Source organism: Hemibagrus wyckioides, linkage group LG28 (assembly GCF_019097595.1).
Source record: "Hemibagrus wyckioides isolate EC202008001 linkage group LG28, SWU_Hwy_1.0, whole genome shotgun sequence".
Lineage (NCBI taxonomy): Eukaryota > Metazoa > Chordata > Actinopteri > Siluriformes > Bagridae > Hemibagrus > Hemibagrus wyckioides.
In genome coordinates this window covers 8,030,872-8,058,609 of record NC_080737.1, presented here as the reverse complement: position 1 = coordinate 8,058,609, position 27,738 = coordinate 8,030,872, and the positions used below count along the sequence as shown (strand labels likewise).

Genomic DNA, 27,738 nt, shown 5'->3' with positions numbered 1-27,738 from the left:
CTGTTTGTTTGTTTGTTTGTAATAAATCATTACATATCAAATTCCCATCCAATCAGATCTTGGGGTAACACCCCAAGTCTTGGGGTAACACCCCACTGTTTTACTGAGAGTGTAGCAGAAAGCTTGTTTGTTTAGTTGTTGTTGTTGTGCAGCTTTCTATATGTTTTTCTCATTATAAACAACCTGTTATGCATTGTAAAGATCTTAAAGATCTTTAATGATCTCCTCATCATGGCACCTGTTAGTGGGTGGGATATATTAGGCAGCAAGTGAACATTTTGTCCTCAAAGTTGATGTGTTAGAAGCAGGAAAAATGGACAAGTGTAAGGATTTGAGCGAGTTTGATGAAGGGCCAAATTGTGATGGCTAGACCACTGGATCAGAGCATCTCCAAAACTGCAGCTCTTGTGGGGTGTTCCCGGTCTGCAGTGGTCAGTATCTATCAAAAGTGGTCCAAGGAAGGAACAGTGGTGAACCGGCTACAGGGTCATGGGTGGTCAAGACTCATTGATGGACATGGGGAGAGAAGGCTGGCCCGTGTGATCCGATCCAACAGACGAGCTACTGTTGCTCAAATTGCTGAAGAAGTTAATGCTGGTTCTGATAGAATTGTGTCAGAATACACAGTGCAGGACGGGTCAGGGCTGTTTTGGTAGCAAAAGGGGCACCAACACAATATTAGGCAGGTGGTAATAATGTTATGCCTGGTCTGTGGCCATATCTTACATTATTGCCACGTAAAGATCACACATGTCCGGTACCAATTCAAGACAATGTGAGGCCGAAAGTCAAGCCTCAACAATACCAAACATGACAAAGTCACACTGACATCTAGTCTAGCCGGTTTGTTAAAGCCACCAGTGGGTTTGTTTATTGTATGTGGAAACATTACTGGTTGCAGTGTCACTTAGTCTCCGAATTTTTTAGGATTTAGACAATTGTCACATGGAACATAGAGGCAGGTGCAGGCTGAGCACACAGGTCCAGATGAGGACACAGGTATAGCGTGTGTTTTATTCAACTACAAATTGTTAAATCTGAGGCTGTGGACTAACCAACACGGAATGTATTCTTCACAAAGAAGACAACACACACACGAAGGGTTTAAATAGCTGTATAAACAGTTGGAATTAATCCTAAAATATGAGGCAAACAGGAAATGACAAGACATCACAAGGTGGCGGAGATGAGACATGCAGCAAAAGAAAAGCATGTGGCAGTGTAAACAAGCAAAGAACAATCTAGAACAGAGGCGGAAGTAAAATAGTGCTAGTAAATATAGCAATAAAAATGAACAAAACACACTTTTTACCTTGAAATTAAATCATTTTTCAATCTTTAGTCCCTCTACCTTGCCTATATGCCCATCTCCTGGGCACAGTATCAGACTTTCTACAATTTTGTGCCATGAAATTGTTGCTTGAGATGCATTTGTGTTAGTATATGTTTTTTTTTGTAGTATATGTTAGATTTTTTTTAATTATTAAAAAAAGTAGCTGAAAGGATTTAATTTGTGGAAAATATTTACTGAGGTTCAGTAAATGAAATCAAATTACAAAACTAATAGAAAATAAATGTCTGTAAAATATAAAAAGAATGAATGAATCTTTGTTTATCTTACTCTCTTATATTATACATCACTGCTTTTCAATGTTATCGACCCTCTCAAACCCCAATGTAGTTTCATTATATTCATTTATTTAATGACATGATGATGATGATGATGATGAAGAGAACTGTTAACTATTGTTTTTTTAGCTGTTACAGTTATTAACATTTTTTTGTTGTAGTAATAAGATTATCGGTCTGCAGAGTCACATGAAAGCAAAATAATGTTCAAAATAAACGTCAACATTAATCTAACTGCGATATTAATAAAAAATTTAAAAATATGACTATGATTTTAACATGAAATGATTTTATAATATTTTTATATTACAATGCACCTTGTAAAAGGTTTGTGGTTGTGTGTTTGTTTTTTAATCTTAAAAAATTTAAGAATAAATATTGAAGAAATCCTTAAGAATATTTAGGAATCTCTGTCCTGTAGGATTATTGGATAAAATATCTGGTTACGTCGTTTTATCTTTTACTAAAAGGTGAAATATTTTACTGTTTAGACTCAGATAAGAGTTGATTATAATTCCATTAATAATCACAAGGAAATCTTGCTGACTGATCGTTCATCTGCTCAAATTAGCATTATTATTTACAGACAAAGCCTCTACATCTCCTCCCTCGTCTTCCTTGTGCTCTGTGCTCGAGGTTTTGCGTCTCCTTTTAGACGGAGGCACCAGGTCAGCAGGGAGCTTAGGAGGAAGCCCGAAGCCTTCTAACTTCACCTCGATAAGGTGGCTGGCCAAAGCGAACTCTTCGTCGTCGAGCATGCCGTCTTCATCCACGTCGGACAGCTTCCAAATCCGGCTCAGGACCGAGTTGGGCAGCCGAGTGCTGGTCATCCAGTCCTTCACTTTCATCCCACTGAGCTTGCCGTCCTGAGGAGACAGGTTGTAGAAGATCTCGTCGTATTTTGGTTTGTCTTTGGAGACCGCCCATGCTTCTTCAGCGAGATCTTCACGCTCTCCGTAGGGATCTGAATAATAGAATGGGTTCCCTTCGAAAAACGGGCCTCTGTTCTTTCCTAGTAAAGGACCGCCTTGGACGCCGGGCTTCTCGGCTGCAGCGAGTTCCTCTTGGCGCAGGAGAGGCATCAGCTTGGCGATGTCACACGTCAGGAGCTCATCCAGACCTGCGATGTGTTTGGGTTTGAGGGATTTAAACTTGGTGAAGTCACAATCCATGAGTCGCTCCTGCAAGAAGGAAACCAGTAATTAATGCAGAATCATTCTCATCACATAGCAGATAAGAGACTAAATAAAGCAAAAAAATCCACTTGGTGAAATTTGTTAGAACTGGATTGTCAGAAACCTGCATCTTTGCACAATCAGGAAAATCTCCAGCTGAGATCTGATGGCGCTGTTGGATCCTCGTGAAAACGACCGGGAGGTCATAAATCAGGTCACGTTTTTTGTTACCTCGACGAAACAAGGGCATTTCCTCTTTCAGAAAGCTAACAATGTAAGCATGGGTCTGGAATGAGAAGAAGACAGAAACAGCAGCTTCAATAACACTCAGTGATTCTGATATGTATCCATTTCCTGTATCAGTTATCCTACATGGAGTCTCTGGGAACCTGGAGTCCATCCAATGGGACTCGGTAGACACCCTGGACATGGTGCCAATACATCGCAGGGCACAATGACACACACTCACACAGTTTCGAAATGCTAATCAGACTACAAAGCATGTCTTTAAGACTGGAGGAGGAAACCAGAGTTCTAATCTTTAGATGTCCAGTTTGAAGGCTTCAGATTTCTGTTCTTGGCTGACCGGAGTGCAAGCAAGCTGATGAGGTTTTCTTGAGCTGTTGCTCATCCACCTTATATTTTGATGTTTTGTACTTTCTGAGATGCTTTTCTGCTCACCATGGTCATAAAGAGTGATGATCTGAGTTACTACATCCTTCCTGGTAGCTTAAATGTCAATGTTTTTTGTTTTTCACACCATTCTGTAGTGTAAATTCTAGAGACAGTTGTGTGTGAAACTCCTAAAATTTCTAAAATACTCAAACAGATTTTTTTCTGATTGTGCTTCAGCATACCAAGACATTTTGGACAAGTTCATGCTCCCAACTTTGTGGGAACAGTTTGGGGATGACCCCTTCCTGTTCCAACATGACTGCACACCAGTGAACAAAGCAAGGTCCATAAAGACATGGATGAGCGAGTTTGGTGTGGAGGAACTTGATTGGTGTCTTAGTATGCTGAAGTAATATGCCTTTCACTGGAACTAAGTGGCCAAGCCCAACCCCTGAACTCAATGATTTGGGGGGGTGTCCCAAAATTTTGGCAATATAGTGTATGTAATGAACTTAGTAAATATACTCATTGGGCTGTTATTATAATTAACCAGAGGCTGTGCTTTCATCATGACTCATTCAAACCATGTGAAACATATGACAGGCTTGTTACACAATTCTCTCAGTGTATTCATTTAAGGACACGTCTTATACAAAATAAGCTCGATTTTCATCATCATTGCTTGTGTTAATTTAAAGCTAGCTCTTCATTTAAGGTGAACAGCAAAAGTATTTTGTTTCTATGTTGAGTAGTCTCCTCCTCTGAGACTATTGTTTGCCGTCTCTACGGTCTCTAGGGAAGTTAGGCATGTTCCCTGGTAACAGTGACATAACATGTTTTTCATAGACTTAATTAGTATTCCAAAAATAAATTTGTTTGGTGTTTGTGTGTGTGATAGATTTCATAATTTATACAGTGAGATTTGAATAAAAAAAAGAATCATATATTCAAGTCAATATGAAGTCTCACCCGTACGAGTCGTGCTCTCTTTACCAAGTCGTTAAGTTTTCTCAAGGCAGAATTGCGAGGCAGGTTCTGGATCTCGTTAAAGAGATCTTCCTCCTCTCGCTCGAACAGCACACGGTTCTCAGACGTCCTGAAAGGCGACGACCAAAAGGATCCGATGTAGACCCTCAGGACTTCCGGGGTCCATATGACTTTGCCCAGTGACCACATCAGGGCGCCGTAAACCCTCATGAGCTGTTGCGTGTCCACCATGTCGGCCTTGTTGAGCAGCACGCGCAGCTTGTCTTCGTATCCCCGTAGCGCCACGATGGAGCGAGAGAATTCATCCGAGAGCTCCAGTTTGTGGGCATCGCACAGGAGGATGATGAGGTCCACATGCTCAGCGAACCAGCGCAGGACAGCGGGAAAATCGTAGCCTGGGGGAAGGAATTTGTGATCAAGAAGATCTAGTATTTAATATTGATCTTTGTAAATGGGATTATTATAAGGACATAGAGGAACCTCTGAGATCATCACAGCTTTTGTTCCAACTGCCTTCTTCTGTAATTGTTGGATTTTCCTATAACACTACATCTTTGAAGTGTTTTATTCCTCTTATACCACAACAATTTGCCAATGTTAACAATATTCTAGTTAATTAAGACCATCATGCACTTTTTATCTGTTAAATTGTGTGGATTGCCAGTAAAGGAAGTGAGTTCCTGGTATTATTTACATTACAATAGCTATAAACAGGTGTTTACATTATAAGAGGTTTAGACTCAGTTAGTAATCAGTGCCTTTAGGCTCCATTTCATGGAGGGTTTTTTTTTTTTCGATTGTTGCAGTCAAAAATGCTTGATTTTGCTTCAAAATTTGCGATGCAACTTCAGTTTTTTGTACACGAAATGGTGAAATCACGACACGTGAATCGAGGAAGACTTTGGCTGAACATGTGCCATCACACGACATGTCTCGTCCCAAATCTGCGGAAAATCTGAGCTAATTTAGAAAAATTGCAAGATTTTGTGTTCAATACAGCGATCCTGTAGGGACCGATTAATAAGCTCAGCGAATTACGCGGGTGACATCAGCATACAGCTGCACCTCGGGAAAAAACCTGCACAGTTTAAGGAATAAATGCTGTACAAAACATCCATTTGTGTTGTTAACATATGTCCACATGTGCTAGGAATGTCTGTAGTTTCTTGCCTCTGCTCAGTCTTTTCTTAGTGCTGGACAAAATTCCTGGTGTGTCAATAATGCTGAGGCTTTCCAAGACCTGGTTTGGAAAATGCACACACTGGAACCTACAGGGACAAAAAAAAAATTCTGAATATGAATTACAAACATCATTCATTTCTGTTCTCAAACGGTGATCAAAGGTTTTTTAATTCAACTGTTCTTTTCTTTTCCTTCTGTCTCCCAACTCCATGACATGACTTGGCGACACTCTGACGATTCACATGCCAAAGATGACGCACAGCTAATCTCTTTCAGCACCCACCCTTTCTCAAGAGTCTGGATACATGGCCACTACTTCTGTTTCAGTTACTCAACAACTGCCAGATCTCTGAAACATCTCTCATCTCTATGTCCTACTGGCTTTTTCTGTCACTCACCGGTTGAGGAAGGTGTTGCCAAAATAGTTGAGCTTGCGGAAAGGTTTGTTAGGGTCCATAACAAGAGCATTGCCTGGGACCACCCCCTCCACATCGCGGTGCATGAGAGCAGTGAAACAGTCGGTTGTAGGTTCAGGCCCGGTTCTGCCTCCTGGGTAATCTTGTTCAAGAAGATACCTGAAAAAAATTACCCACTGTATAATGTAAAGGGTTGTAGTTTTTTCAAAATAAATAAACAACATGGTGGTGATATGTAAAAGTGATTGTTTTTCCACAATAATTTAAAGGTATTTTATTTTTTATTTATTATAATTAATTATTAATTATTTATTTATTCTTTATTTATACTTATTTGTTATTTATTGATTAATTATTACAAATATTTTATTTATTATTTAATTATTATTAAAGGTTTTATTTATTACCAACAAATTTTGCTTTATATATATATATATATATATATATATATATATATATATATATATATATATATATATATGGAACATGTGTCCAGTTACTTCCTGTTATCACTTCATAACATCTGTAAACATCTGCAAACGTCTTAACATGTTCCTAAAAAACCACAAAGCCCCCAATCTTGAAGACATCCCTCCAGTATCTAAAAAAGACTGTTACAAAACACTGAAACTAGAGACTCCTTTAGAAAAATGCTAAATATAAAATCTCCTCACAGGAACCCTGAGCATGTCCCACACAGGTCAGCTGTGGTTGCCAGATAATTCACAAACCATACTGAATAATCACGGTATCTTGGTATTTCTTTAGGATGAATAAGATTAAGGGATTAGGAGATATCTTTGAGAATCAGATGATTAGTGAAGTATGGAATATCTCACAACATTCAGTGGGGTCTAGTGACTAAGACCTGTGTGTATACTATTTTAAAACAATGAAGGCTTTCAAACAGTTTAGTCAGAAACAGAGCATGGTTTGTAGGATAAATTGGTCATGTGTAAGCTGGCATGTGGCCTTGGAAACACACACACACACACAGACACACACACATATATATATATATATATATATACAAGCTGCATTATTCACCTAATGAAAGTCGTCTTCCCCGTTGAACACTGACCCACCACCAAGATCATGGGCTTATTGTTAAAGTCCGCATCTTCCAGACTGGGAGAGTGAAAGTCTGAGAAGCCGTAATACTTCTCCAAAGGAAGGAGCTTCTGCCGGTAGAGAAACTTCAAACCCTCAGTGACTGTCTGGACTTCCTTGAGAGATTTCACGCCCTTGTTCTTAACTTCTTTGGGAGCCATCGAGTCTGTAAATCTGATACACGGAGATTACAACATACGAGTATTGAGACACGGTTTACTCATGGACAAAATGAACAATTTCCGTCACTATAACGGCTCTATAACAATCGTATATCAAGGGAATCGTAATCCAGGCTGAAACTGAGCTGTTTTAGACAGAACTAATAACTTGCAGGTGCTAGAGGATGTTCGGGTGTTTAATAAAAATAAAATTAAAAAAAGCCAAACAAATCACATGATGATTGAGTAACACACAGCTGTCCAAGTGGTACAGCTGCACTGGCGAATCAATGGAAAATATCACTTAAAGATTATATTTTAGCGTTAAAATTCATACAATATATACACAAACAGATCATGTGCTCTAAACAGATACATAGTGCACTACTTTTATTTAAACAAAACTTCCCAGAAAGGTTCAAAGGGTTCAAAATCTGGTTGAGGCCAAAGGTGTGCATCAGAACCGGGATCCTGTGGGACCCAACACAAGCATGAGGTTTTTACTTTCAAGCTGTCAGATATGAGTCCAGTTTCATCCTTAGTATCTGCCTGGTTAGGATCTAGTGTTTAAAATGAGGCTGCTAGTTTGGTTATATTTTGAGAAACAGAACCAGGAAATTGACTAGAAAATACACTGTATTGGCAAAAGTTTTGGGACGTCTGCCTTTACATGCACATGAATGTAATATGGAGTTGTCCCACTCTTTACTGCTATAACAGTTTCAACTCTTCTGGGAAGGCTTTCCCCAAGGTTTAGGAGTGTGTTTATGGGACTTTTTCACCATTCCTCTAGAAGTGCCTTTGTGAGGTCAGGCACTGATGTTGGACGAGAAGGCCTGGCTCCCAGTCTCCACTCTAATTCATCACAAAGGTGTTCTATCAGGTTGAGTTCAGGACTCTGTGCAGGCCAGTCAAGTTCCTCCACACCAAACTCGAACATCCATGTCTTTATGGACCTTGCTTTGCCATGTTGGAACAGGAAGGGGTCATCCCCAAACTGTTCCCACAAAGTTGGGAGCATGAAATTGTCCAAAATGTCTTGGTATGCTGAATCATTAAGAGTTCCTTTGACTGGAACTAAGGGGCCAAGTCCAACACCTGAATTCAATGATTTGGAGGGGTGTTCCAACACTTTTGGCAATATAATGTATCACTTGAATAAAAAAAAATACTGAGACTACAAAAATAGTGAGACAGTTACATCTGGGCATTCTCTTTTCAGTGTTTTAGGCAAAATCCCTTCAGGTTTAGACCACACCCACTTCAATACAGATAAAAATACAGATATAGGCTTAGTACATGTCTCGTACACTTGTACATCATAACAACCCTCTCACCTGGGAGGTTTTTTTTAAAAACCACACCTTATCTACCATTATTTGAATATTAAGAAACTGAACCGTTTGACCCCAAAACACTGTGCTCTTACATGTTCCCTGGTAGAACAGATGGGACTCGCCCAATCGAGACTTTTACATTGAGCTGTCTGTAATCCATCATGGGACAAATACATTTTAATGAACTTGGGTGGAGAGAGGAAATATGGAGAATATAAATATAACACTGCCAAAAAAACGTCCCATTTCTATATGAGTTATTACAAAAAAGCATGCAAAGAAAACTACCTATGAGCCTAAACTAAGCTGCATGACTATGTGCAGGTGTTTGGTGCATTACAAGATAAAAAACATGCATATTCATTTCCCTTCGCTTGTAAATACATTAAAAAGGAAAGATCAAGTTCTCCATTTTCCACTCATGCATGAACTGTATACATGTACAGAGAGATGTTTCAACCTTCAAGAAGTAAAACAGCAGTAATGAAAATTCTTACCTCTTTAAGACAACTGAAGAAAAAAAAAGTTCACCTGTGACAATTCACTCTGTCCTTCTTCTCTTCACTCTGTGGAACAATTTTATCAACTGTCTTGTGTCTAGACTTGAATCTCAGTCACTTTTACATTTTTTCTTGCTGCAGATTCTTACATGATAGTGAAAACAGCCGCTCGGTTTTATCCTGTAGTTTTATCCCGGGATGATCTGGGTTGAGACTTGGAGGTTTCTGGTGTGTGTTCGGCTCCAGATGTTGCTGTTGGGTGGGGTGTTGGACCATTCGCATGCTGAAAAAAAAAACAGAGAATGAGAGAAAATTATTGTGCAATCAAATTAAACTGACAGTATCAATATTAAATTTCAAACCTTTGTTGGTGCAATAATGCATGGAATAAGATAATAATGTGAAATACACCCTGACACACTCACTCTAATGGTACCATAAAACTTAATATTTCATATTAATCCATGATTTAAAAGCTTGAGCTTAATAAGTTCACATATTTACATAATATATATTGTGAGAAGAATATACACCAATCAGTCCTATAACAATAAAACCACTGAAGCTGAGGTGTTGTGGAAAAAACAACATTCTGGGAAGGAGGTTACTGGTTTCTGGTTTCTACTGGGTATTTTTAAATTAAAGTAATTCCTTGTGTGTGAGAGAGTAAAAGGGTTAATTAGTAGACTACTTTTTTATCTTTTGTTATTGAAAGTAAGTCTTGAAAATACGAAATATATATATATATATATATATATATATATATATATATATATATATATATATATATATATATATATATATATATATATATATATATATATATACACACACACACTATACACTATATTGCCAAATGTTTGGGGACATTAGAGCGGAGACCGCGAGCCAGGCCTTCTCATCCAACATCAGTGCCTGACCACACAAATGCACTTCTAGTGGAACTGTCAAAAAAAATCCAATAAACATACTCCCAAACCTTATGGAAAGCCTTCCTAGAATAATTGAAGATGTTATACATGCAAAAGCCAGGCCAACTCCATATTAAATTCATTTGAATGTAATGGCAGACGTCCCAGTTTTGGCCATGGCTCTCAGTCTCTGCTCTAATTCATGCCAAAGGTGTTCTATCAGGTTGAGGTCAGGACTCTGTGCAGGCCAGTCAAGTTCCTCCACACAAAACTCACTCATCCATGTCTTTATGGACCTTGCGTTGTGCACTGGTGTGCAGTCATGTTGAAACAGGAAGGGGTCATCCCCAAACTGTTCCCACAAAGCATGAAATTGTCTAAAATGTCTCGGTATACTGAAGCATTAAGAGTTCCTTTCACTGGAACTAAGGGGCCAAGCCCAACCCCTGAAAAACAACACCTGAATTCAATGATTTGGAGGGGTGTCCCAAAACTTTTGGCAATATAGTGTGTATAGTTTATAACAGCTTATACATATATGACATGAACATATTTTCAAGACTTAATAACAAGAGATTAAAAAGTCTTGCCTTGAATTTATCACAAAAGTTGACTCTCTATATAACTCCCTTTATATATATAATATGCAACTCAAGGCAGCAGCAGTTTAATGACATCATCTGCCAACAGTGTAGTAACTGTTTGCTAGCTTTTTTTTTTTTTTGCTTTTAGCCGATTTATCGGAATTAATTTAATCTTTACAAAAGTACAAAGTTGCATCAATTACCTTTTTAACCCTAGTTCTGCTGGGATTTATAATTAATCATCGTTTCCAAGTAGGGTCCACAGAAAAACGCACTTGTGTACTAAACATAGCAAAAAAGCAGGACACTGGAATGGTAAATGGCGCTCGGTTTACATACTCTTTAGTATGCTAGTACGCTAGTGCGGGAGTGCTGATTTACTCTAAGCGTTCTCTCTGCTCAGTTTAAGGATTTTGATCGGTTTTGAAGGTGGGTATAAACTACACAGTGTTGGAGACTTTTTTTGGCTATCCACTATTTATCTGTAAAAAGCAAAGACAGCATGAAAAAAATATATTTATTACTTTACATTCACCTGTCTTAGTAGTTCAAGTGTGACTGTAAAACGGTTAGCTAACTCGATTCGTTATGCTCACAGCGTTAGCATAAAACATCTTCATATCCACTCAGCATTGAATGTAATGCCCATAATAATGATTTTGCAGTGTGTAATATATTATTAAAATGTTATTATATTATTAAAATGCTTTCATCAAATCATTGCATGCGAATTGAATGTGCACTGCGTCGTGTTTCAGAAGCATGGCTGAAAATGAAGTAACTGGGAGTCATGATGCGATTATGGAGGTCATGGAGCCTTTAGATATGAATCTGTCCCTGCTGTCTGAAACTGAAAACCTCCCAGATGATGTGATTTTAATAAGTCCCATAACCCCACCACTAGCCTCACTTCCAGCACTGGAGAAACATCAGCTCTGGATGGACACAGAGTGTGGAATAAGCAGTAATGCTGGTAAGAGTTTACAGGTTTGGGAGTGTACAGATGTGTAGAGCACACAGGCCTCAGTCTTAAAGGAAAACTCCACCATTAAAGGTGCAATAGTCTATATGTTTCATTTCTTACTAATATAAATAATGTAGAAACGATAAAAAAAAATAGCTTTCATCATTGTCCCTGAATAAGTGTGTTACACAGCTGGAAAAAGGTTCCTTCTGGTCCAGAATGTCTATTGGGATTGGCCTCTTGTTTGTCATTTTATAGACATGACATCATTATGAGGAGAGGTTGCATGTTTAAAGAGAATTAAAGCTTGGATGTCCGAGTACACAGTGTCACGACAGTCCTTGCTAATAGTAGTTTGTCACTACTCGATCCGTTCTGGAGACAAGACTTGTACTGCCCTAGTGCGAAAACTCAGGTCTTGTTCTGCGCATGCGCATGTACTGCCAACAACACATTATAACATTATACTATTAGTAGTATTATAGCAACAGTATTATAAATACCTGCCGAATAAATAAACTGCCGAAAAAAAAAAGTTTTGTCATACTTCGGACAAGAAGTAGCGGCAATTTCGCGCATGCGCAGAACAAGTCGTGTGTCTGCTACGGATAGTGACAGCTGACTTATTTAAGCTGCCGTAAGCTTTGGGGGCGGAGCTTTGTGGACATAAATGGGAAATGTGGGTGGGTTTAATGAGTAAATAGTAATTCAAATCTTATTTAACTCCACCCATTTAACTGTTAGAGACCTCTCTTTTTTTGTTTACCAATCTTACATAATGCACATTTAACCACATGCATCTCAAAATGCGATCTTCAATTGCACAAAAGATGTGTTATGATTGAATTCTCAGTTGTCATTTTTAGTTTATACTTCTTTCATTAATATGTCGGTCAAGTTTCACTTTGGCTGAAGCTTTTCCTACATTACCCACAATTCTGTAGTTTGGTCATTTCCAGACACTGACACGTCTAGATAGTTAGTGTTATATACTTTCTAAATGTTCCCATTATTTGTGCATTTGAAAAGGGTGGGGTATTAAAAAAAACTTAAGCTGACGTCTGCCAAAATCACTGACTCTACCTTTCATCTCTGACCTTTTTTCTGTATCTTATGTGGAGACGCATCAGACGAACCTTTATCAGTGAAGACTTCTGACAGCATAAGAGACACGGATCCCCTGTTTGGAAGCGGGTTCATTCCTCCAGAGTTAATGCAGACGGTCAAAACCAAGAAGCACAAGTGTTCAGAGTGCAATAAGTTATTCAGGTCCACATACGATCTCAACAAGCACTTTCTAACTCACCAACCGGAGAGATCTCATGTCTGTAATATCTGCCAGAAAGGGTTTAAACGCCTCGATCACCTGTGAGTAGAACTTACTGTCATTTAAAGCTAAAAAAATAATCTGAACCATCTAAACCAACACTACCAGTCTGTTATTCTTTTATAGAACAGCCCACATGCTGACTCACCAGAAGAGGAAGACTTATCGTTGCTCTCATCCTGGCTGCATGAAGATGTATTGTGGCTTCCACTCACTTAAACGCCATTGTGCCACGCAACATGGTATATACCCCCTATCCTCCAAGTTCTGCAACCTTGACACCCAAACATGCCCACCTCAGTTAGAGCTTCCAAAGATTTCTGCAATGAACGATGGTGCATCGACCTCAGCTGACTATTCTTTTTTATTTCCTCCACTCAAACCTCAATCTGTCTTTCAATTTGAGGGTTACACCAGCTGTGGAACCAATTACAACAATTATACTTTGGCAGCAAGTAGCTTGAGCCACAACCCTGAGGACCCCAAACTATCCCAAGTAAAGCGTCCTGTGATACCTCAGTCTTGGTGCCTAGCAGCAGATGGTGCTTCCTGCAGTTTGGAGAGTGCAATTGAATTGTCAGCATCCCATAGTACAGTGATGTCTAACCAGTGGGCATCAACCTCCAGTCTTGGGGGTAGTATGGTGGACCCAGAAGCTGTCCATACTCTGGAAAGTAATTTGGATTTTTTGGTACTCCAAACTTGGGAAGAGGCACCATTGAACCAACCTAGCAAGGAAGAAACTGTCACTGGAATGGCTAGTCAGCCATGTTCGGCTTGCCCCATGAAACCCATCGTTCCTCCTTTATCTCCATGCAAGACCAAGAAGAGGAGAGTAAAGAATAAGACCTTAAAGGCAACCAATATTCCCAGCCTTACTCTACTTTCTACCAAACCCACTACTCAAAGACGCCACAGACCCCGCCCTGCTGACCTAGTTTCACCCAGCCTGGTAGCCATGGCATCCTTTAGTACAAAGAGCTCCCCCTCTGATGCACTCAAGGTACTGCGACTGCAAACATAGTATAGTTTATTCAGTTTACATGGGTAATGTTCAGATAATATACAGTAAATTTCAGAATAATAGGCACCCTTCATGTAAAGCATTTGCTGTTACAAAAGACTTTTCAAAACAACCTCTTTGTATTTTCTGTTTCTGTAAAACCTTTCTTGTAAAAGTTGTTGTAAGAGTCAGTCATTGTGGTGAAATGTTGAAATGTGCCAAAATGCTGAAATATACTGAGCGACACGGCACATTGTTGCCCTGTCACAGCTGTATGGTTCAAGTACTTCAACCTGAGCTTCGGCTTCTGTCTGTATTTGCCCATTCTTCTGAAAAATGCTAATAATCCTATATCCTGTACTGAAAAGAGTGTAGTTTTATCTGTCAGTCCACTCCACAGGGAGGAAGAGCTACAACAGGGCCACAAAATGGAAGAGAGTCTGGTGAAAGGTCAGGACTGGTGTCTTATAGGGAAAGAATAATTAAATGATTTGACCTCTGATTTTGTTTATTGATGACACAGATGAACTGTTTTAGCATTAAGAGGAAAGAATAGGGTGAAAAATACTGAAAAATATTAGTTCATCTAAAAGAAATTTAACTGACCGTATTCAGTTGTAAGGCTTTGTTTTGGTTCTTTCTCAGGATATATCTTAAATACCCACCTAGCACGCATACACAGTCCTCACCTTCACATCCACAAGCTCCAAGAACCTTTGACAAGTTGGATCAGCATTTAGAGTCAATCTCGTCAACCAAGGTGATCTGTCTTTCTTACTACTTACTACTTCTTACAGAATCACACCAAAACTCTAATGCAGAGATCTTTTGTGTGAAATGTTCATCTCTACAGATTATATTTCATGTGATTTTTTTTTTTTGACAGGGTGGGAGCATGGACATGGCAGGTGATTGGGACCAGGTGGAACAGGAGGTCCAGCTTTCCCCATTAGTCATCCCAGTTTCTGTCCCTGTCTCAAGCAAAGACACCCCATTCAACAAAGCCTCTAGAGATAGTAAAGTAAAAACCTTTTATCATAATATTCTGGTACATCTGTTTTGTTTTGCCCAGTTTCTCCAACATTATTGCCATTTTTCTGTTTATTAACGTATTGTATTAAAGGTGTATTAACGTAAAAAAAAATATTTATTGATACCGTACTTAAAATCAGTATCAGTGACATTTTCATATTGTCTAGGCTGTAGTCAAATTTTCAACATGCTCTTTATATTATTTTGCTGCAAATTTTTTGCTTTACCCACCTTCTTTCAGTTTGCTCTAAACATTCTGTATCACTTTAGTGACTTGATGCATGGTATTGACTATACTGATAGATCTCCCTGCCGATCAAGAAGCATCAGAACGTCAAGAAGTCACGTCAACCCAGTCTTCTTAAGAGCTTGATTACACCCAATCCGGTGGCAGGACGTTACGCAAGTCAGCTGCGTTCACCTACCTACCTTGCCGACCACCTGCTGAACTTTGATCCACCGCCCTACACTCCTCCTCCCATGCTAAGCCCGCTACGCCCCGGATCAGGGCTCTATTTCAACACTCTATTGCAGTACCAGCCTTGCCTGCCTCCATCTAGCATCTATTCTGCTTGCCTGGGTGGGCTACTAATATCAAATGTGGCATTTGTTTCTCATTAATATCATGCTAAATGTTTAATTCTGACTTTCCAGATGATAAAGATGGGATCTCATTAACATTGGACAATACAGTCAGCATAAAACCGTGAGTCACTTCTACCATCAATATTTCTTTTGTCACCCATTCTCCTGCATGGTATTATTTTGTTAAATATATAGAAAGATCAACGTGGGTTCACGTTTCCAAGCTGAGATCCCTCCACTGCGCAATCCTTTGCTTATCCTGTATGATGAGCACCCTGCTCAGCTCGTCTGGGCCCCATGGGGAGACCTGAACACTAATCCTGAGACACAACAGAATGGTTCGTTTCCTCCACACTCGGACTTACAAATCAAAATGAATACATTTTCTTTTGCAAGATCTTTTAGGTACCATTTTCAAGTGCAAAATGGCTCAGCAGCATGTGTACAATCTTGCTCTACAGTTACAGAATTCCTAGACATGTGCTGTTCCAGTGTGCTACCAGGAGGGGGCACCAACACCGAACTTGCACTTCACTGTTTGCATGAAGTTCAAGGAGACATTCTAGTGAGCTTTAATACAGACATTGAATTCATGTAAGCCAGCCAGATGTTGAATTAACCTCTGTTTTTTCTTGTTGTGTTTTTTTTTTTGGACCAGGCTGCACTGGATTTGCTCTTAGTTAGAGGAGATTATCGGACTTCCTGTCACCCACTCAGTGACTATCACTACACAGGTACTTAAGTGGTAGTGTCCATCCATCCAGTGATTTCACAGTATTCTGTAGAGCACTATAATTTCATCTCCCTTTTCAGGGTCTGTCCACTGGACTGCTCAGGAGATGAAAGACTTCCAGAAAGCCCTTCTCAATCAGACCAAGGATTTTCAGTTAATTCATAAAGCGGTACGATTATCAAAAGCCCATGAAGCCAGTGTTACAGCTTTCCTACTTAAAGTAATTAATTTGTTTTGCAGTTACAAACTAAATCAGTGGCCCAGTGTGTGGAGTATTATTACACCATGAAGAAGCTAAAGAAGTTCAAGAAGCCGTGTAGAAGAATAGAAAACACTGACGGAGCTGGAAAGAGTTCTGTAGGTGTTTCTGTAGGAATTGTTTTATAATGTATGTGTGTATACACCAATCAGGCATAACATTATGACCACCTGCCTAATATCGTCTTGTTCTGTCTTTTGCTGGCAAAACAGCCCTGACCGTTCATGCACTGTGTATTCTGACACCTTTCTATCAGAACCAGCATTAACTTCTTCAGAAATTTCAGCAACAGTAGCTCGTCTGTTGGATCGGATCACACGGGCCAGCCTTCACTCCGCACGTGCATCAGTGAGCCTTGGCCGCCCATGACCCTGTCGCCGGTTCGCCACTGTTCCTTACGTGGACCACTTTTGATAGATACTGACCACTGAAGACTGGGAACACCCCACAAGAGCTGCAGTTTTGGAGATGCTCTGATCCAGTCGTCTAGCCATCACAATTTGGCCGTTCATCAAACTCACTCAATTCCTTACACTTGCCCATTTTTCTTCTAACACCTCAACTTTGAGGACAAAATGTTCACTTGCTGCCTAATATATCCCACCCACTAACAGGTGCCATGATGAGATCATCAGTGTTATTGACGTCACCTGTCAGTGGTCATAATGTTATGCCTGATTGGTATAAGTCATTTTTAGTCTTAACTATAGCATATCACATATGCTTGCTCATGTCTGAGCTTACTATGAATAAATATTTTAAAACTTTGGGTTCTAGGATTCCCACAGTGCCTCAACTGAGCCGTATGAAGATAAAACCATAGCCTGGAAATCTATCAGCGCACCAAAGGGAATGCTTGTAGGTCTTTCTGACAAAAATTATGCCTGAGTAGAAACTAAACTAGAGTATGCCTGTGAGGAGTGTGGCACGTTTGCATAAGACAAAGAGACGCAGCGCTCGTATGAAAACCCACTGGCAGCGAGAGAGAGAGAGAGAGATTGATTTTTGGGATCAAATGTGTACAGGAGGCAAGGTCAAGGAACAGATATATTAGAGGTCAGTTGTATTTTTGCTAATGTTTGAAAGCTCCGTTACCATATGGACCACCAGAATACCAGTCAGCTTCATTTTTAGAAAATATGTTTGAAGGTTTAAAGGTAATGATGTCTGTGTAATAGACAATATTTTGGAAAGTTATGAACATATGAATTGTTTTTGTTCAAACATGTTGTTAAAGTCATAAATCAAGAGGACAATCCCTGTTGTTCAATACCAACTTCTTTATACTTTTGATACAGCATTTTGCATCTGATAGAGTTTAAATGTTTGTGGTTTTTTACTGTTTCGAGTTAACTTCCAGCTGAAACACATCAGTTCACCAACAGCACTTCCATCCCCTTACCTGAGACTAAAAAGCTGTTCCCTGTTCATGACAGAAGTTATTTTTGCACTTCAAACTGTTCTAAACAAGCTTTAATTTGACATGCAGTTCATGGATTACATCTTATTCAGCTGTGACAGTTAGGGAAGATAACCAATAGATGTCACGAGTTACAAAACATGTCATTTTGTACATGGAATAAACAAGAACTGTTTATGAAATGCATGCATGAACTTGGCAATATTTCTTTCTAATCACATTCAAAGCTTGAGAAATGACCATTTTAATTTTAAAGATACTTTTAGGACTGCAAATCAACACATTAACACTTACGAAATATTGAGCAGGCACATAAAATCAAGCATACTGATGAATACGCCGTAGTTACAAGACGGTGATCAAACCGTTCTCCAGAACTCCCAGAGTCCACACACTAAGAAAGGTAGTGTAATAATTTCCTTATACGGAATAGGAATCAGCAGTATTCCAAATTTTTGTTGACAATTTTTGTAGTAACTGTAAATAAAACTATTAGTAGCTGCACAACTGTTAAAAATAGTCAGTTATTTTTGACTAATCAGGTTTGATTTTTAGTACAATGACAAAACCCCAAGGAGCTTATTATTAATACTTGTTAAAAATAAAGATTGTGAAAGTATTGAGTTCAATACATTTTTGTACATTCGAATACTTTGAGTGTGCAAGAGAGCCTTGGGTCCATAAACAGTAATCACAGCCCTTTCTTCACTTAAACCTTGTTATCATAGGACACTAAAGTCTGGTACAGACTGTCTCTGCTTTGGTTCCCACTCAGACCACTGTTGTGGTCACTCTCTCGATGTCCTGAAAGACCACCCTTAAGCTGCTCTACATAATCGCAGTTCTGATGAAGAAACAATACTTGGTCAAGATATTCAGGCCCTAGCATAGCTCTCCTGTGGGCCACAGGGGATTCCCTCGGAGCAAAAGCACGATCAGCAGGAATAGCAGTAGCTGGGATTGAAAGATATTTTCGTGCAAGTCGGGCCACAGCTGGAAAGCGGTGCTCTTTGTTACGCCACCAGTGAAGAGGCGAGAGGCTACGTTTGCAAAGCGGCTCTGCTATGTAATTCTCCAGCTGCTGCTGGATTTCAGGCATTCGTTCAGTAGGATCCTCTCCTAGAAGAATGTCGTACATACTTTGAGGAACAGGGCTTATTCGCATTCGGCCAGCGAGTTGCCGATCACATGCCAGTGGAGATGACAGTCCAGCCATGTTAGCTGTTCTTTTACGTCCACCAGTTTCTTTGGAAGGTGAACCCACAATAATATTTTCACTAATGGGTTCAGGAGATGAGACCGCTACGAAATTTTCATTCTGTTGAAGTTCAATGCTGTCACCTTCCTCTGCACATGAAGCACATGACTCAGGGGAATCCAGTGATGCCACTGTGGGAATAGGCAATTGGTCATCCAATCCCAAAACAGCAGGTTCCCCTCCAGTTTCATTCTCTCTCACTTCCAAGCCCCTGTCTATATCTTGGTCAACCTCTCTATCATCCGTGTAAGCCTGAACAGATAACAGCTCTTTAACCTTGTCGTGCAGCTTACTGCGGGCATGTGGGCTGAGAAATCGCATCTCCTTGAACCTTGGGTCCAGGAATGATGACAAGACAGCAGGACTGTCGAGCAAAGATTCTTCGTCAGTCAGTCTCCAGCGCTTCTCCATCCCATTGCGGATCCTTTCCATGACTCCCCTGACCACGGGACAGCTGCACTCAGCCATGTTCTGCCCCAGGATTCGTGACACACCTTGGAGGCATGGCATTAAGGAAGAAATCGAGGCATTGATGTCTTCACTCAGAAAGGATGCTGCGATTCGTACAGTTCTTAGCACCGGCACCAATTCGTGTATTAAACGCCACTGATGGTCAGCCAAATTAGGTGCCGCCTTTTGCTCTTCCAGCACAGAGCTAACCACCCATTTAAGCTCAAGAAGTCTTTCACACATGTCGATGGCTGTGGCCCAGCGGCCTGGGTCATCTAGGACCAGCCGTGCTGCACCTTTGTTGGCAGCTTCTGCTTTCTGATTTAAAGCTGCTGCAGCATTAACATCATGTTGGAAGTGTAGAACGATTCCACGAGCATCTGCAAGCGCCTGTCTGACAGTCTCTACGTAAAGTCCCTCTTGGACGCACATTTTGAGAGCCTCCTCGGCACAAAGAATTGGTTCCCATCCTTCTGGAAGGGACTGCATGGGAGCATGACTGGGTCCAGGAAATTCCTGTTGATAGTCTTGATCAAGAGTCATGCTTCCCTGCCTCCTGCACTCTATACCCCAGGGAGTATCATAAACAACACAGAACACGTAACTCTCAGGGAGGTGGAACTCTGAAAGAACTGCTTTCAATGTGTATGCAAACTTGGCAGGCCCACTGTTCGTGCCTTTGTATTCTGGTATTGGCCGAGTCTCTAAAACACAGCGGGCCAGTTGCCAGTTAGAGTCAACAAAATGTGCACTGACAGTGAGGTAGAACTGGCCACTTCCTTCAACCCCACATCCTTCAACAGAACGCCAGTGTTCTGTGCAAATGGCCAGACAGCGGGCAGAAAGGCCTGTTTGAAGATGCTGCTGAAGACATTGCTTGAGAATGTGGTAGCGATGCCACAAAAGGTTTCCGAGCAAAGAAGGTGATGGGACGGGATAATTGGGTTCAAGGCAACTAAGCAAGAGTCTGAATCCCCTCTCTTCTACGACTGAGAAAGGTTGCAAGTCTCTGTACACCATCTCCAAAATAAGATCTGTGACGAGTCCTGCCCGCTTATCACTGCAACCCCTGGCGCCACTGTTGTTGCTCCCACCGCTGTTGTTGAGTGTGGTGTTAAGCTCATCTGGGGAAAATCTGTAAGATGGTTCTACATCCTGATTGGGAATGGAATTAGCATTCGAAGTGCCAACTCCTCCTGCAGAACCAGGGACATATGTAGAGCAGGTATGTTTGGCCTCACCTGCCTCGGCCGATAGTTCTTCATGCTGCTCCTCTTTGACAATAACAGGTACTACCGGCTGGAATGATCCAGTCGGCACGTCCATGGTCGCGTTGGACGTCGCAAACCTGCCATTAAGTAACGTGGACGCAGCGATGTGTTGACGTAATGCTGAGGGGTTTGGGACTTCAGCTGTGTTGGGTGGTGGAACAGCTCCATCACGAATGCTGTGTTTCCGTCCCAGGTGTTCTCTCATCGAGGTAGTGCTGTTGTGAAAGGACAGCTGCCGTTTGCAATGGTTACACTCGACTCGATGCATACTAAGCTGGGTGTAGTGGTTCCATACTTTGGACGTGCGACGTTCCGAGAAAGGTAACATGCGATCCATCCTTCTCCTCAGAGTCGACGTGCCGAGACTTCCAGGGCGTCTCCGACCTGGGAACTCCATGCGTGTGGTTTTGTTTTTTGGTTTGCTAGAACAGAAATAAAGTGTTAACTGCGTATAGAGTAAACACTCCACACTGATTTCAACCATGACATGTTTTTCTTTTCTATCAACCACCAGAACAGAATAAATGGGTGATGTTTCATGTATACATAATGCTGTATGTTAATTCCAGACCTAACAGTGAATGTAATAACACAGCTGTAGTCTAAAGTTAATTTTAACCCCATGTTTAAAATCATGGTGGACAGTCATGTTAGTGATAGTCATGTAAAGTCATGTTTTATTGTAAATAACTTTACTTTGAATGTTCTTCCGGGCTAACGTTACAACATTTCAATTCACGTAACAAATCGCGTGCCAATTCCACGTAAAGCGTACGTCGCTGCGTCACCGTCGAGCACGTACGCGTTAGACGCGTCTGCGGTCACGTTACAAAATATTGCGTTCGAAAAACACAAACAATACCTACAGTATGAAGTTTACAACATGACACAATTGCAAAAACGGCCTCCCTTTCACATGTTTGCGACCTCTACACTGGAACTGCTTCCCGCGGGTTGAGGATAAGAGACCGGTGTCAATTATTTGACTACAAAGACATACGGAAAATATCCGACATGCACCAGTATGTTCAAACACGCACGTTCAATACTTCATATAGCACCTCCTAGCGTATAATATACATTAACAATAGATCACTTACAAATACAACATCAGCCATGAACAAAAAAAAATTAATTACGTTTGCTTTAAAGGGTGCTGCTTTTCGCGACGGTCCCTGAGATTTTTTGCGTCATCTAGAATTTACTTCCGGCTCCTTAGTGACGCGTTCATGTCAACAGAGCTGATGTGATTGTGGAGAGAGAGAGAAAAGATAGGGACTTTTTGAGAGATATTGAACACGTTATAGGGGAAAAAAATGGATTATTCTGGAAAAGAAAAAGAAGCCTTGGCTCTGATCGAGGCAGCTGATAAGAAAATGCAAATGTCGGCGTCGTTGTTTGGCAAGTTTTTCGGGTAAGTGGACTTGTTTTTATTTGTGGGGGGTGGGGGGCTTGAATATAGTGATCTGGGTTTAAAACTCATGGTTTCTGCTTTCAGGTTTTTATAATAATATTGTTTTCAAACGAAATAACATACCATTAAAATACCTCTGGAAACCCGTGAAGTGTGACAGGTGATCATGTACGAAGCGTGGTTTTTATGAGTGAGGTGTGTCACTGAGCTCACATTTACATACATGTATATAAAATAATAAGACACTAAAAAGCACAAGACATTTTAGACATATGGAAAGGGACATTTCTTCCTGGAAATATACCTGAGATCTTTACAGAAGTTCCACTTATTCTCACGTGCACGTGGGTTTCCTCAGTGTTGTCCGGTTTCTTCCCTTACTCTCATAAACCGGACAGTAGGTGGACTGGCTACTCCAATTTTGTCCCTAGATGTTAATGTGAATGTCATGTGATGGACCGCCGTCTCATCCAGGGTGTATTCCAGCTTCACATCCAGTGTTCCCTGGATAAGCTCCACCTCAACACTGATTAGGATAAAGATGAATGAATGGAAAATAGGACATTTCCTTTTCCATATCATTCGCTCAACCCTGTTACTTAAACACGTGCATTCACAAGACACGTGATGAACACGTGAGACACGTTATGAATGATACTGACTGATGAAGTCACTGTAAAAGAACAACCCTGTTATCCAAACTCTGGAAAGCTGGTTATTTATATTAAAGAAAGAAAGAAAGAAAGAAAGAAAGAAAACAAACAGGAAATAGTTAGAAAAGCCCTAATATCTTCATGTAATTATAGTGGATGGTGGCTAGTCACACTTTGTTTATATGCTGATGATAGATAGATAGATAGATAGATAGATAGATAGATAGATAGATAGATAGATCTTTTTTCCTTCACCGTTTGTTTATTCTTTTTTTTTCTTTTTCTTTATTGCTTACCTATTTTCTTTCTTTTTCTTTCTTTCTTAATTCCGTCTATCCGTCTTTCCCCTTTTTTTTCAGTTATTTATTTAATTTTTCTTTCTTTTGCGGTCTTTCTTACCAAGTTTCTTCTTTCGTTCTTTCGTTCTTTCGTTCTTTCTTTCTTTCTAGGTCTTGAAAATGTCCAGGAAGTTTAAGTGTTGTCTTGTGACCCAAAATCAGATTTGCAGTAGGTCTTGAAAATGTCCAGGAAGTTTAAGAGTTGTCTTGTGACCCAAAATTCAGTTATAAACATGTTACTACTAACACAGGGTATGATAATGACTTTCTTTATAACTAGTATTATAAAAACTTTGTTTTCTAGGAGCTCATCTAAAGCAGAGGAAGCGTGTGACATGTACACGAGGGCCGCCAATATGTTCAAGATGGCCAAGAACTGGCATGGTACGTCCCCGACAGCGCTCAGTAACACTGAGTTGCTTTTGAAACCCCGGGTCTTTATATTGTTTTGTTCTTCCAGCTGCAGGAGATGCGTTCTGCAAAGCTGCACGAGTGCACTTGAAAACCCAGAGCAAGCACAACGCTGCTGTCTGCTTCATCGACGCCGGCAACGCCTACAAAAAAGCAGATCCACAAGGTTAGTCTTTTGTTTCCTTTGTATTGAATGAACAGATTGGTTTCAGATGAAATGGTGAAATGTTTCTACTGTAACCTCATGTCCTTCTTCCCACAGAGGCCATCAAGTGTCTGACCCGAGCCATCGACATCTACACTGACATGGTGAGGAAAGCCCAGGTGTCGAGCTTCAAACATTTATCCTGCACTCCAGTCTTCTTTTCTTTTCTTTTCTTTTCTTTTCTTTTCTTTTCTTTTCTTCTCTTTTCTTCTATTTTCTTTTCTTTTCTTTCATATTACTACACACTTTGTTTTTACAGTTATTATTATCTATCTATCTATCTATCTATCTATCTATCTATCTATCTATCTATCTATCTATCTATCTATCTATCTATCTATCTACCTACCTACCTACCTACCTACCTACCTACCTACCTACCTACCTACCTACCTCTGTGGTTTCTTCATATTTCATATATTTTGTCCCTGTACTGACCTTCCTCAGATTCTGGAAGGAATCTAAAGGGTTTTTTTTGCCACCCCTTGTGAATAAGTCAACAGTAAAGTGAAGCTTGTATGTATGTATGTATGTATTTATTTATTTATTTATTAATTATTCCAGTCCAGCTCTTCTGGACATGTGCTAAAGTCACAGATGTCAGTGATGCAGAAAAACATTCTAAGAAACAGGAACATTTATCCAGAGATGATGATGATGATGATGATGATGATGGCGTGTGTGTGTGTGTTTAAGAATATTAAAACTCTCTTGTCGACACACTAAAAACTCAGCATTGTAAACCCACATCTGAAAGCCTTGGCTCAGACTGACTTTGCTGGAATCTTCTCTTCCTCCACAGGGACGTTTCACCATCGCAGCCAAACACCATGTGACTATAGCAGAAATCTATGAGTCTGATTTACTGGATGTTGATAAGGTGAGTGAGATCATGTTTGACTGTTCAGCTGAAAAGGGGGAAAGAGAGACAGACAGTAAGACAGCTTTAGTCTCAGCCTCAGCGCTCTGCAATTTTTATATGCTCTGCTTTTATCGCACATCACCTTTTTTCTGTTTAATAATCCCAGGCGGTTGCGCATTACGAGCAGGCCGGTGATTACTACAAAGGAGAAGAGTCTACAAGGTATTTTGAGGTTACGCTGAAAAATACATGAAATTAATTGTAACCTGAAACACTGATCTAATGTGTTTTTCTCCTATAGCTCTGCCAACAAGTGCCTTCTTAAAGTAGCCACGTACGCTGCTCAGCTAGAACAGTACCAGAAAGCTATACAGCTGTATGAACAGGTGTGTATTAGTTAACACCAGAAAATCCTACACAATCTTCTGGGTTTTTTTTTTATTATTATTTGTGAATAATATAAATGTGTTCAGATCGGGACCTACTGCATGGACAACACCCTGCTGAAGTACGGCGCTAAAGATCACTTCTTCAAAGCAGCACTGTGTCACTTCTGTGTGGATATGCTGAACGCCAAGGTGATTTGTTTAGTTATTAGCAGGTTGTAACGCTTGTCACGGTCTCCTGGATGTTCTCAATGACTGTTTCTGTCTTATCTAGCTGGCTGTTCAACGATATGAGGAAATGTTTCCTGCTTTCTCAGACTCCAGGGAGTGCAAACTCATAAAGGTCAGTTTTTAGAAGTGGATGGATGGATGGATGGATGGATAGATAGATAGATATGCTATATTGCCAAAAGCTTTGGGACACCCCTCCAAATCATAGAGTTCAGGGGTTGGGCTCGGCCCCTTAGTTCCAGTGAAAGGAACTCTTAATGCTTCAGCTTCATACCAAGACATTTTAGACAATTTCATGCTCCCAACTTTGTGGGAACAGTTTAGGGATGACCGCTTCCTGTTCCAACATGATTGCACACCAGTGCACAAAGCAAGGTCTATAAAGACATGGATGAGTGAGTTTGGTGTGGAGGAACTTGACTGGCCTCAAACCGGTAATGCACTTTTGGCATGAATTAGAGTGGAGACTGTGAGACAGGCCTTCTCATCCAGAATGTGCATGTAAAGACAGATGTCCCAGTTTTGGTCTGGCTCACAGTCTCTGCTCTAATTCATCCCAAAGGTGTTCTATCAGGTTGAGGTCAGGACTCCACACCAAACTCACTCATCCTTGTCTTTATGGAGTCACTAGTGCGCAGTCATGTTGGAACAGGAAGGGGTCATCCCCAAACTGTTCCCACAAAGCTGGGAGCATGACATTGTCCAAAATGTCTTGGTATGCTGAAGAGTTCCTTTCACTGGAACTAATGGGCCTAGCCCAACCCCTGAAAAACAACACCTGAATTCAATGATTTGGAGGGGTGTCCCAAAACTTTTAGCAATATTGGATAGATAGATAGATAGATAGATAGATAGATAGATAGATAGATAGATAGATAGATAGATAGATAGATAGATAGATAGATAGATAGATAGATAGATAGTGTTGGCTTGATTTTGCTAATGACACAATAACCTTTTTCTTTTTTTTTTTAAATAGAAACTTCTCAATGCGCACGAGGAGCAGGATGTGGATTCATTCACAAACGCTGTAAGTTGAGAATTCAGCAGCACTCTGGTGTAAATGTTACGCTAGTTATACGATCTGTACAGTTTTCCTCATATCCTGATCAGGTTCACGGACCCACCGTTGTCTCTTGTCGCTCTTAGGTGAAGGAGTTCGACTCGATCACGCGGCTGGATCAGTGGCACACCACCATGTTGCTGCGGATCAAGAAGAGCATTCAGGAAGATGAGAGCGATCTCCGCTAACACTGTGAGCATCATCCTCTGACTCGTGACATCCTACTCATTCATCAGCCAGTTTTTTTCCATTAGTTTAATCAGCTGAAAGTTACAACGGATCGATTCCTCACTTCCTCGTTCCCTTCACGTTGAGGAGCTGTCCGTGATCCTAACAGCGCTGAGTGATATTTAGTCAATTCATGACCTTTTGTGGGTGCCAAATTCTGTATTGCTTAATTTTTTAATTTTTTTTTTTACCATAAATGAATGGTAAAATATTTAAATGAAAAAGTATGGATTTGTAATATAATGTAATGGCTGCAGTTTTCCTGTGTATCGCTGCAATCCTTATCACTAATCACCATGTTTTGTGTTACTTCACATCAGTAGAAGCTGCTTTTAAGGTTTGATCTTTTATTTAATATTTTCAGCACGAGGTTACAGTGGAATTGAGTGAAAGCGTGAATTTGAGAACGTTTTTTACTTTTTTTACGACTAGAATTCCACCTGGTTTGATTATTGGATGGTATTTGATTCTTCTGAAAACTAAGATTACCTCACGCTGCTGTGAAGCTGCACAGCATTTCCATTGGTCGGTTTGTTTGTATGTTTTATGGATTTTTCCCAAATCATATTAATTTATTAGGCAATTTTAGTTCAGTTCTAGCTGCAGTGTGTACAAGGCAGATGAAACACTAAAGCATGAAAGGAAACGGTATGAAGATTGAACCTGACTTAGAACTCCTAGGGCTTTCCCTTTTGTCCAAGTTTAATAAAACGTTTTTTGACTCCTTTAAGACTGTTTATGAATTTCTTTCTCTCATCCATCATTTTTATACTATACATTAATATACACCATATTGGCAAAGGTTTTGGAACACCCCTCCAAATCATTGAATTCAGGTGTTGTTTTTCAGGGGTTGGGCTTGGCCCCCCTGCAATGGACTGGCAACTTGTCCAGGGTGTACCCCTGCCTTTCGCCCAATGTGTGCTAGGATAGGCTCCAGCAGATCCCTGTGACCCTAATTAGGAATAAAGCGGGTATAGAAAATGGATAAATGGATGGCTTGGCCGCTTAGTTCCAGTGAAAGGAACTCTTAATGAT

The 27,738-nt window shown here is 40.3% G+C and overlaps 5 protein-coding genes across 7 annotated transcripts; 3 read left to right on the top strand and 2 right to left on the bottom strand.

Moving 5' to 3' along the window:
• Positions 1-896: 896 nt before the first annotated feature.
• On the bottom strand, positions 897-9,397 carry ehd2a (EH-domain containing 2a). 3 transcript variants are annotated; one of them, XM_058382543.1, is made up of 7 exons: positions 9,262-9,397; positions 7,052-7,288; positions 5,987-6,163; positions 5,577-5,674; positions 4,389-4,801; positions 2,929-3,090; positions 897-2,810 (listed from the first exon to the last, which is right to left on the bottom strand). In XM_058382543.1, exons 2-7 carry the CDS (start codon positions 7,273-7,275, stop codon positions 2,184-2,186), a joined length of 1,701 nt encoding a protein of 566 aa, XP_058238526.1. In that variant the 5' UTR covers positions 7,276-7,288; positions 9,262-9,397; the 3' UTR covers positions 897-2,183. The 3 variants fall into 3 exon arrangements, with proteins under 3 accessions (XP_058238526.1, XP_058238524.1, XP_058238525.1); XM_058382541.1 differs by having other exon boundaries at positions 898-2,810; positions 9,110-9,376; XM_058382542.1 differs by having other exon boundaries at positions 898-2,810; positions 9,144-9,376.
• Positions 9,398-10,846: 1,449 nt separating this feature from the next.
• On the top strand, positions 10,847-13,854 carry LOC131348679 (zinc finger and BTB domain-containing protein 24-like). Its single transcript, XM_058383814.1, has 5 exons — positions 10,847-11,036; positions 11,366-11,580; positions 12,693-12,939; positions 13,025-13,733; positions 13,837-13,854. Exons 2-5 carry the CDS (start codon positions 11,370-11,372, stop codon positions 13,852-13,854), a joined length of 1,185 nt encoding a protein of 394 aa, XP_058239797.1. The 5' UTR covers positions 10,847-11,036; positions 11,366-11,369.
• znf541 (zinc finger protein 541) lies at positions 13,621-16,717 on the top strand. Its single transcript, XM_058383583.1, has 8 exons — positions 13,621-13,901; positions 14,547-14,661; positions 14,788-14,922; positions 15,237-15,513; positions 15,588-15,639; positions 15,714-16,083; positions 16,177-16,252; positions 16,332-16,717. Exons 1-8 carry the CDS (start codon positions 13,891-13,893, stop codon positions 16,538-16,540), a joined length of 1,245 nt encoding a protein of 414 aa, XP_058239566.1. The 5' UTR covers positions 13,621-13,890; the 3' UTR covers positions 16,541-16,717.
• A 1,237-nt stretch (positions 16,718-17,954) lies between these two features.
• si:dkeyp-117b8.4 (zinc finger BED domain-containing protein 4) lies at positions 17,955-22,078 on the bottom strand. Its single transcript, XM_058383581.1, has 2 exons — positions 22,049-22,078; positions 17,955-21,331 (listed from the first exon to the last, which is right to left on the bottom strand). The coding sequence occupies exon 2, from the start codon at positions 21,304-21,306 to the stop codon at positions 18,640-18,642; it is 2,667 nt and encodes an 888-aa protein (XP_058239564.1). The 5' UTR covers positions 21,307-21,331; positions 22,049-22,078; the 3' UTR covers positions 17,955-18,639.
• A 33-nt stretch (positions 22,079-22,111) lies between these two features.
• Positions 22,112-27,430, top strand: napaa (N-ethylmaleimide-sensitive factor attachment protein, alpha a). Its single transcript, XM_058383584.1, has 11 exons — positions 22,112-22,323; positions 23,619-23,698; positions 23,775-23,891; positions 23,988-24,034; positions 24,733-24,810; positions 24,959-25,014; positions 25,094-25,178; positions 25,266-25,370; positions 25,453-25,521; positions 26,389-26,439; positions 26,559-27,430. The coding sequence occupies exons 1-11, from the start codon at positions 22,226-22,228 to the stop codon at positions 26,658-26,660; spliced, it is 888 nt and encodes a 295-aa protein (XP_058239567.1). The 5' UTR covers positions 22,112-22,225; the 3' UTR covers positions 26,661-27,430.
• Positions 27,431-27,738: the final 308 nt, after the last annotated feature.

Coding starts and splice junctions, on each gene's coding strand:
- napaa (XM_058383584.1), top strand. CDS start 22,226: ATGGATTATTCTGGAAAAGAAAAAGAAGCCTTGGCTCTGATCGAGGCA. Junction 24,811..24,958: donor ATTTACTGGATGTTGATAAG/GTGAGTGAGATC, acceptor TAATAATCCCAG/GCGGTTGCGCATTACGAGCA. Junction 26,440..26,558: donor TGGATTCATTCACAAACGCT/GTAAGTTGAGAA, acceptor TGTCGCTCTTAG/GTGAAGGAGTTCGACTCGAT.
- si:dkeyp-117b8.4 (XM_058383581.1), bottom strand. CDS start 21,306: ATGGAGTTCCCAGGTCGGAGACGCCCTGGAAGTCTCGGCACGTCGACT.
- ehd2a (XM_058382543.1), bottom strand. CDS start 7,275: ATGGCTCCCAAAGAAGTTAAGAACAAGGGCGTGAAATCTCTCAAGGAA. Junction 4,802..5,576: donor TAAGAAAAGACTGAGCAGAG/GCAAGAAACTAC, acceptor TCCTTCCCCCAG/GCTACGATTTTCCCGCTGTC. Junction 2,811..2,928: donor CTGATTGTGCAAAGATGCAG/GTTTCTGACAAT, acceptor TCCTTCTTGCAG/GAGCGACTCATGGATTGTGA.
- LOC131348679 (XM_058383814.1), top strand. CDS start 11,370: ATGGCTGAAAATGAAGTAACTGGGAGTCATGATGCGATTATGGAGGTC. Junction 11,581..12,692: donor TGGAATAAGCAGTAATGCTG/GTAAGAGTTTAC, acceptor TCTTATGTGGAG/ACGCATCAGACGAACCTTTA. Junction 12,940..13,024: donor TTTAAACGCCTCGATCACCT/GTGAGTAGAACT, acceptor ATTCTTTTATAG/AACAGCCCACATGCTGACTC.
- znf541 (XM_058383583.1), top strand. Junction 15,514..15,587: donor CATCTATTCTGCTTGCCTGG/GTGGGCTACTAA, acceptor CTGACTTTCCAG/ATGATAAAGATGGGATCTCA. Junction 15,640..15,713: donor AATACAGTCAGCATAAAACC/GTGAGTCACTTC, acceptor TTAAATATATAG/AAAGATCAACGTGGGTTCAC.